At 33.7% G+C, this 10,358-nt stretch overlaps 1 protein-coding gene across 10 annotated transcripts in view; it reads right to left on the bottom strand.

Annotated features, from left to right (window-relative positions):
* Positions 1-10,358, bottom strand: part of LOC117181592 (protein lap4) — a 485,727-nt gene that overhangs the window by 282,682 nt on the left and 192,687 nt on the right. For all 10 annotated transcript variants that reach the window (XM_033374437.1, XM_033374439.1, XM_033374438.1 and 7 more), the window contains exons 11-12: positions 1,301-1,411; positions 931-1,146 (exon numbers count right to left, since the gene is read on the bottom strand). In XM_033374437.1, the coding sequence (XP_033230328.1) occupies positions 931-1,146; positions 1,301-1,411 (327 nt within the window). The remainder of the gene's footprint in view (positions 1-930; positions 1,147-1,300; positions 1,412-10,358) is intronic.

The following is a 10,358-nucleotide window of genomic DNA, read 5'->3' as shown; positions in this document are numbered from 1 at the left end:
TTTGCTGGATCGTCGTATTGATTCCTTTACAGACTGTAACCACCTATCTCACGGTTGTGAGACGCGGTTATGGCTGAAATTTTACCGCGATTTCGCTGGAAGTGGGTGTAATTTTTCAGATTAGCACCCGCTCCCGGCGAAATCCTGCGGTTGTCCTTATGACAAATTTTAATATATATATATACGTATCCATTTTTTCTGATATGTGTATGTCTGCTAATGAAAAAACAAAAAATAGGGTAAACGTCTTAGTAATCGCGAAGCCATTTTTCTTGCTTTTTATTTTAATTAGATTAATTGAAATTTTATTTAATACTATAAAATGCTAAAAAGAAACAGGAGTTGTCATACAATTTTACTTTAAAAATTTTTTTTAAACAATGTATTTAAATCAAAACCAAGTTTCAAGAATATTAGGATCGTCAATATCATTGGGACATTTACCTTAAGCAATAAACTACTGTATTTACTTTTCTTTACTTAGATACGGATGTGTATTTTTTTCACTTTTAGAGGTCTTCTGGCCCATTACGCCACTACACGTATATGGCGTCAGGTACCAACCCGAAAAAAAATTATAGAGTTTAGACTCTTAAACTCAGGTGGCAAATAGGAGAGTTTAGCATGAAAGTATTTACCGATATATGACGTACCTACGTATGTACCTATGTATGTATGATAATCAATCCTTAGATGATACGAAGCATTACCATCTATACTCAACAGCTTAACATATAAATTCTGATTCTCTTCCTTTACATACTAGGGCCTTCGAACTCGCCAGTTTGCACACAATTTGTATATATTATTACGTTCATGACCTTGAAAAACTTGAAATGTACGCAAGTGAACCCCCAAAGTCATCGGAGGTGTATGCATTGCCCAGAATAGGATTATGTTTAATATTCTAGAAATATTATATATTTATACCACTATATGTTGACTATCTGAAGGTTGTTGAGTCGACTCGTAATCTGGTTTAAACGGGTCAGTAGAGCTTTTGTATGCAACTTCCGACAATAACACATTAGGTTCTTCTGTTGAACCATCTTGAACAGAAGAATGTTGCCTATCTCCAGGAACATCAGTCGGCGTTCTTGAAACATTGTCTTCAGTTTTTTCTATGCCAAAGGTTTGTGAAACATCCTAAAAATATTTTAAAATATAGTAGGTTCTCCATTATCATTATTTGTGTCGTGATAAGCATATTTGTTTATTATTGCAAATATTTTCAAGTTATAATATAAAATATAATAGTAATATTATTATCTGTAAGTTTAAACTTAGAAAATCATTTTACTTGTTCATCTGTAGAAGCCGAACGACTATCGCTCCTGCCTTTACCAAACAGCTTGTGAGCTTTTGCCTTCAGCTCTTTTGGATGCGGAGTGTTCTGTCGTACAAAAAGTGTCTGAAATAGAAATATAATTTTGTGAGTATTTCAACATCTTGCACAAAATAATTTGAGCTACTACATATTTCATTCTCTCACAATGTTTCGAAATCACTTATTTCTAATCATTTTACACATAAAAGCTACATGTAACTTTTATAAATCGTGGTAGAGCCATTTGGGATTTTAAGGTAGTATTTGATTTAATGATGGAAAAAATAAATAAAATAGTACATGACATAGCTAGGGGTGAAAGGCGGGGATTATTGACATACAAGTCAGACATAGCCGCTGTTTGCCCCTAGCTATGTACGATATTTTTAATAAAAAGCGCATCGAAAGTTCGACCTTCGTTGCCTTTTGAGTGATTTGCAGTCATATGTTTCAACTTTTTAGTCTAGGGTTGAAAACACAACTTTCGACCCGTTCAAGAAGCAACGAAAGTCGAAATTTCGATGCGCGTGTTATAAAAAAACTATTTGCTATTCTGAAAGACGTAAGCCATATATACGCATAAAAAACAAAGCTACATTATTTTATTTTAACATTAAAATGTAATCAACTTTAAGCTTAAAAATTAATCGTGTTGTAATCTGAATATTTTAATCACTCAAACTCTAAGTGGTAGATACGCTACGCGGTTAGATGCAGCTATTCTTGCATATATTCCTAGTGACTTGATATAGATGTGCATACGTCCGTATTGAAACGATCCACTCTGTCGATTCCAGTTTCCAAAATATTTTCGATTTCGTAACTGCGGGTCAAAAGTGACGATTTCCAATTTTTAATACAGGATGATACTTCAGTATGTACTTAATCTATTACCACTATTAGACTCAGTTACAAAAACGAAAATATCTCGGAAACTTGAATCGACAAAGTAGATAGTTTCAATATGAACGCACACAAATCTATATCAAGTCGCTAGGAATAATTTTAAAAAGTTTGAATGCATTTATTGTTTAGCAAATCGGAATTGTATGTAAGTGGTGTATTTATGAAGCGATTTTAAGGGGGGCAACCGATGTAACACCTCAGAAATAAGGGTATATTTTAAGATTTTTTTGGGGATGAAGAATTTAACGAATCTTTCCAAAACTTGTATGACTTATTAAGGCACTTTTGAGCTAAGAAATAAATTTTTTTGAGCCATAAATATGCATAACATTTTAAATTATAAGGGCAGATGTTAAACATGTTCAGTCGGGAGATGGGAAACTGTCCGCACTCTAGTTTCTCACAGATTCGTCTGAAACGAAAAAACAAACAAGTTTCTTGAATTTTATATTCATAGCTTCTGTGTGAACCAAAAAAGTTTTTAAAAAAATCATTTTTCACCAAATGGCGTCCATTTAAAAATTTGATTTTTACCCAAAAATTTGCATCAAATTGTCATAGCACAGTCAAATGATCTAAAAAAAGGACGTTTGATAGAACAATTTCGTGGTAATAATTATTTTTAATATTGTTCGTAAGATCGTTCTAATGAAATTCTAAAGCCCTTTAGCTTGAAAATGTTATGGAATTTTTGCTATTAAGGGCATCTGATACTTAGGAAACTATCGATTTTGCCAGTTTTAGGTTCCCTCTGCATTTTCCCTACAATAGAAAAGATTTTGTCTTAAAAAATTGAGACATGATAGCGAACATGCTGACGGACGTTCCCAGACTCTTTTTTGGTGGGTTAATTTAAAGAAATTTAATTCTGCTCCATTTGATTAATGTGTGTGATACTTAGGAAATTGTATCGATTTTATCAGATTTAGATTCTCTAGGCTTTTCTCCTACAATAATAAAGTTTTTGTTTTCATAATCTGGGGAATGAAGGTAAAGATGTTAATGGACGCCCCCGGATTTTTTTTGTGGATAATTTCAAAAAATTTTAATTTTGATAAATTTGATATATATTTTGAGGTTATGTGTTTAAAAATTCTCTCCCATAATTATTTTTGAGTGCTACCAACAGAGTCGGTACGAGAGAGACCTACACTATCGGAATGGATTTGCATGCTTTGTTGCGTCGCAACACAGTTTAGAATTTAAGTTTTCATGCTCGTTTCAGAATGATGAATTGTAGCTCTGTCTCCTGAAAGGTGGAAGAGAAAAGAGGGAGGAGCGCGAAGAATAGGAGCGAGCATGCACAGGCATTGGGGACCAAAGTTGGCGCCGCACCGTATCATCGTTTTTCAGTCAGGCAGTACGCTTTCGTCCGTCGTTCAGCACACCAAAGTATCACTTGGCCCGGGCGCCATAACCCGACTTGGCAACTCTCGAAGTAGTACACACTGAGTAGTACTCCTGAATAGAGTGCAACCCATCAAAATAAAATTCAAAGAATACGAATCTGACCGTGTGCGAGTGCGAAGCCAATGTCGGTTCGCCGCGACCATCTAAATCATAGTAGAATCGTAGGAATTTTTCGTTTCCACGTTAAAAGCATGTATGTTGACTCGCCTAGCCTTCGGTGGTTCAGCGAGTTTATTTTTATTTCTTGTTCTCTAGCTTTATTCCCACTACGATGACCCCATTTAATATCGAAGAAACACTGAAACTTAGTCACTATCGCGCGAGTTTGAGAGATCTGAAATAATCTAAAATAATCCATTATAATAAGTCATGTTTTTTTATACCGCAATGGCTTTTTCCCTTACACGCGTGTATTATTTAAGATCCCTCAACCTCGCGTGATATTAACTAAGGTTCAGTGCTTCTTCGATGTTAAATGGGATTATCGTAGTGGGAATAAAGCTAGAGAACAAAAAATAAAAATTAACTCGCTGAACCACATAATGCTAGGCGAGTCAACATACATGCTTTGAACGTGGAAACGAAAAACTCCTACATTCTTATCGATTTAAAATCACATATTTCGTACAATGTCACAATAGTTGTGATCCCAAGAGATCCTGTACTGTTTGGAGTTGTAAAATTCGTAGAATAGTGTTCACTTTTGATTTCAAAAAAGAAAACGTTCGGATTCCTTCAGACATCAGTCATTTCTTCTTCCTCTGCATATATCCCGTTTTTTAAAGTAACGGCGTGTCTGCGCATTTCACAAAACGAGTGTTTTTTCTGTACCATAAATTATATTTTCACCAATGATTTTCAGACTATAAATTATTGTTTTTCACAGCATCAGGTACCAAAGAAATTACGTGCAAAAGAAATGAAATTTTTGAAATTTTGAAAGGAAAATTTCACGAGTGATTGGAAACGCAAATCAACATTTTAGAGCAAGAAAATCCCCAAAAAGAGCCAAGATTTGAGATAGATGAAAAAAAGAAAAGCGATTTAAAAAAGATATTATGCAATATGAAATCAAAAATGGAAGGAATTGTCTAGTAAAGTTGCTTCATTAAAAAAAAAGAATGGTTGGAAACTTCTGTGATTTTCAACGTAAATACTGAAAGAAGTTTACCCAGAAATTGTAAGAAAATTAAAAAAAATTAATAACAATCAGAATAATCTATTGAATAACAATATTGCAAAGAAAAGCAGACCTATTAGGGTTTTTGTTCAAGCTTGCGATCGAACTAAGATACGTAGGACAGAGGAAGTTCGTTCATCGCTAAGTACACCAGAATTGACTTACGCAACTCATATGAGTCTTCGTACTTCCGGATCCATCGTCGCAGCCAATATTCTAAAAGATGTTACTACATCAAGCCTGACACGCGCTGTCAAATACCGGGAAGCCTTCAAGTCTGTGGCAATACCACGACCCACAGAAATGTCATCAGATGAGGCATTAGTCGACTTCGTAAATTTGAATTTAAGTAAGCAACAGTAAGTCAACCTGCGAAACTCATTAATAGAAAAAAATTTCGCGTACCCATTGTACGAGAAACTCTTAGAAGCTAACATGCGATGTTATCCGGAATCAATTTTAGTAACAAAAACGAGAGCGGAGGTGAAAGTATATTGTTTACTTGATCACACTAGTCAAAGAATTTTGCAGTTGCAACAAAATGTAGTCAATACATTGCACCCAAAAATCACTTCTACTCTCCGATGCATTGCAAACTGGGGTTGTTATGGCACTTCGGGACAAAGCAAATATAAGCAAAAGTTCAAATTCTAATATTTTTCTCACTTCGCTCGTCCCCTTACAAATAGTCGGCACAGATAATGAAAACAATAAAGAAATCATTTTATCGAAAAATCCCAGTCATTCGTCACCTCGTTTTTGTCGCCCGATTAGACTGCCTTTTTTGCACGAAACTGTAGAGTCCACTCGTGATGAAGAGCATTACATTTCAAGCAAAATTGACACTTTGATTCCTTAAACCTATACTGTAGAGGGGAAGGAAGTTGTGAATTCATATGAAATGGATTTCACTATGATAGATGGAAAAGTAGAGAATGCAATGACAGAGACGAAGTCTGCAATGCTTTTTCACTCGTGTCAAGCCAAGCAGTTGAAAAACCCGCTTTACATCAAAAGTATTGAAAGTAACCAAGTCTTCACTCCAAATACAGACTTCAAAAAATCAGGAGTAGGCGTTAAGTATCTAACAAAGATGTAAATCTAGTATTTATGGTGTACAATGAGGCATTTCAATTTTGAGTTTGGTACCTGGTTTCAGCCTTTTGATCGCCTTTTTTCTTGATATGGTATGTAAAGCTGTGAAAAAACACAATACGCAACTTAATATTCTAAATTGTTAAAGTACACAACGTTTGTAAATGCCGATTAATTTAATGACATTTAAAATATTTGATTTACGGATGTAAATTAAATTTCGAATTCCGCAAACAAAAACTTTAGATCTTTCAATATAAATGGGCAATTCTAATTTACATTTTCTTATTTTAAGCGTTGCGCATATTTTTCTTCATTATGCATTCTTGCTTAAATCTGAGACATTTTCTCAAGCCTTTTACGCAAAATTTTAAAAGTTAGAGTTTGATTAGTGAAATTTACTGAATATCTTCGAATTTTACTATTAATTAATTTTATTTTCAAATTTTTTAATTTATCTGCTATATCATCAATATCAATATATCAATATCTATATTTCTCTGACGATACAGCAGATAAATTTAAAAATTTGAAAACAATTACTTGTACCATTAACACCTAGCTAAAAATTAGCGTTATGTTCTTGAATTAAGGGTTCTTATTCTGATCCTTCTAACAGCCTAATTGGAAAAGCACCTGACCGGAAATCAGAAGTTTTGTGGTTCGTTTCCCAATGGAGTAAAGATGGAGTAGGATCTTTTTTTCAAGAAATAATTTTAATTATTTTTAATAATCTCCATTTCTGAATTTAAAAATAATAGTAAAGTTTATAGAGAAGGAATAGAAGAATCTACTTTTTTAATATAAGGAGTAATTGTATTTTAATCCATAGGTTGCTCAATATTTGGGATTCCGGGGACTTGCAGAAGTCAGGAGCTGACGACCATAACTGTGGACGACATAAAATACCAAGGAAAATTGTGCGTGGTTGATATTCCTACAAGAAAGAACTACAAGCCACGTCAATTTGTAATTGAGAACAAATTCTTTCATTAATTCGACCAATACTAAGCCCTTGGTCTCAAAAGACCATCAATAAATCGATTTCTCATTAAATACTCTAAAGGGAAATTCCAAAACGAGCCGATGGGCATCATCAAACTGATGAGTATACCAAAAATAATTGCCTCGTTTCTCGGACTGACTGATTTACACTTATACACTGGTATTATTTGATAATTTGCATTGAAAAATGTATTGATGAATTGGAATTGAAAGTTTTTAATAGGGTGATATTGAATCAAATAAAAAGCCAAACAAATTGGTTTCCAATTTATATGAGAACTATTGGTGATTGTATCCAGAGTTTAATAATTTTTTGATTCTTTGATATTTCAATTATTTCAAGCCACGAATTAAAGCCATTATAAATTGAGTTAAACGTAACATGTACGTATTTTAATATCATAGTAATTGTTTTTAGGATACAGCTTCCATGTTGACTCTGATGCGGACCTCACAACTTTAAAACTATACGATGGATGGGCGTCTTCAACCGTCGCAGAAGGTTATAGCGACAATTCCTAGCGCAAAAAATGAGAAATTTCTTGTCGCATAATGGAGCGAATCGACATTCCACAAACTTTGACATCTCATCAACTTCAACATACCATCTACATCAAGAAAGCAAAAAGAAGAATATTTTCCACCATTGCATAAGAAAATGAAAATGGGACAAAACAAAAAGCGGAAGACGAAACACTTTCTCCAGGACGAGAACCAAATAAAATTATACAAAATTGCAATTTATATTTCCAAAATAATAAAAAAAAAACAATCCCATCCTGAGCCACAATCAGCGGAAAAACAAGAATTTTGTTGGAAAATATTTATTTAAACAATCGTTTTTGTTTTTCAGTATTAAATTTGTAATCTATAGCTTTCAGTTTCATAGAAAGATAATCATCAAAATTAAATTAATATCTAATAGAGATATATGACATGTTTTGCATTTTCTTTTGCTTATTTTTGCTTTCAACAATCCATTTAAAAAAAGTTTAAGATGATACTACATGTCCATTAGAAAGCTAATATTCATCAATTTTATTTAAATTCATAGTTAAATGCAAACCAGGAACCTCTTCTGTCATATGAAATTTTTATTTTGAGGTCTATTTCTTTTTTTATTTTCTTTGCAAAATTCTGCTGTATTCACGTTCATTTTTTACGTTTGATGAACATGATAATTGAATAAGATATCTTCGAAGAATTATTGAATTCCTGTATAATACTAAATAAAGAAGTAAAATTAAAGGATTTTCTACATAAATAATTTAAGCCGTATCGACTTTTAAGCAAATTAAAAAGATTGCTTCGCCCCTCTCGAAACCCGACCAGGGACTCTGCCCCTAGACACCGGCACATAATATCCTCCCAGTGCCTAGATCAGATGACTATAAAGAAAAACATTAATCCATAATCAGATCATTGCATTAAAAAATTAATCCTCCATTCTCTAAATTTTAAAAACGTGATTCAATGAAAAAAATAATGTTGAAAAGCGTTTCTGCAAATTGCACATACAATAAATTCGAAAAATACCCAAAGAATTCCCGCCACGCCACTCCTGACCTTCCCGAACATACATTCTTACCAGCCTATTGTTACGGCTATACTATTGTCATGGTTTTGATAATTGCCATTTTTATTGTTGCGTTAACAAAAAAAATCGTATTTTTCATACAAAAAGCAGTTAAACAAAAACTAGCACTTTTTAAACAAATTACAGAAAAAGCATCGTGTTCCACACATTGAAAAAGCGACAATTTAAAACTCGTGTGATAGAAAAATATACTATTAATCATCTTGTAAATTTAAGCTCTTGAATTTTTATAGCTACCGGGAACCTCCTCTCGTCTATAACATTGAGAGTTTCAGGAAATTTGAGGTTATGCCAGTTTTGATCATAGATTAGTAAATTTCGATTTAGCGTCATTCTTGAAGTACCGCCTGCAAGAATTAGCACCTTTCTCAGTTATCAATTTTCTTTTGTTATGTCTGTTATGTATTTGTTTGTTTTGTTATGAGCCGAGGAAAAGTAAACAAGCAAACTTTCATTTTGGACATATTGCTTCAAGCAAATTCAAAACTTCGAAGTTAAATTTTGTCTGATTTTAAAAAGTTGATATTATATGATGATTGGGATATGAAAAGTAACTTTTAAACTAACTTAACTTGCTTTTGCTAATAACTGTAACTGTAACGAGTTACTTTTTTGAAAAAGTAACTGTAACGGTAACGAGTTACCTTTTTGTAAAGTAACGTGACTGTAACGAGTTACTTTTTTTAGAGGAACCTACCCAACACTGAACGAGTCAATACTAAAATGAATAAATTGCACACCAAGTCTAAGATTAATCCTGGGTATAGTTTATTCACGGGTAGGACACAGGTTTCGGCCGAGCAAATTTTTCTATGATTAGGATGAACCATCCCCTCTGCTATTTCTTGGCAGAAGACTGAAGGTAGCTTACGCCTAAAAATCCTGTCAACGTTTAGTTTGGTTATTTGTGAGTGCCCGGTTGATTCATGTGAGTCTAGCATCCAAGGAACAAAAATTAATGTTTGGTATTATTTTAAAATTTTGCGATTTCACCTTAACGACGTGTGAAGGTAAATAGTAACAACCACGAAGTAGTATAAGGAGACCTCACTCCCATGCGGCCTTTGGAAAAATTTGAACGCGTAGATTCGGATTTAGTTAGTTTCCATCGTCCTTAGCGCTTCTTGCGGAAGAGCGTTAAAATACGTACATGCTTTTCGTTGTTTTGTCGTAAAAGTAAATAGACTGTGATATAAGTGATTTGTTTTGTGTGTGTGCAAAATGGTTTGCTATTACATTGATGGCTGTGCATCCACAAGCTATGTTAGAAAAAATGAAAAAGGAGACAGGCTTGGGAAACGTCAGTTCTTTTGCCCCAGCACAGTCATTTGAATGATTTTGGATATCAAGTGTCATGTGTTCCATTTCAAATGTGCCAAATTGAAGAATTTTCGAATGTTAATTATTAAAAGTTCCCCACTAGTGCCAATGTTTTTGTTTATCAGTTGCCATAACGACACAACTCGCGTATTGTGAAAAACCAAGGGTTTCGAGTATTTCCGCAAGAGGCGCTACAAATGGTGCAAACTAACTAAATCCGAATTTACGCATCCAAGCTTTCCAGTAGTAGGGTCTCCTTATACTACTTCGTGGTAACAACGAAAAATATCGTTAAAAGGTTTGAATAGTAATATTTCTCAAGCTAGAATGTATTTTCTGCCATGTTTCATTTTCTTTTCAATTACAGGGACCAGGGTGGTGGGTAAAGGAACTGCGCAATTGGAAATAGGCCTATATAGGGAAGCAGAAATAGGTGATCTGGAAAATAGGCTATCTTGGACATAGGAGAAAGTTTAATGTAGTAGTAGCAGTAATAAGAGTAACAGGAGTAAAGTTGT

This window comes from Belonocnema kinseyi, chromosome 10 (assembly GCF_010883055.1).
Source record: "Belonocnema kinseyi isolate 2016_QV_RU_SX_M_011 chromosome 10, B_treatae_v1, whole genome shotgun sequence".
In the NCBI taxonomy this organism is placed as follows: domain Eukaryota; kingdom Metazoa; phylum Arthropoda; class Insecta; order Hymenoptera; family Cynipidae; genus Belonocnema; species Belonocnema kinseyi.
The sequence above is the reverse complement of the archived record's forward strand: the minus strand, read 5'-3'. Positions and strand labels throughout refer to the sequence as shown.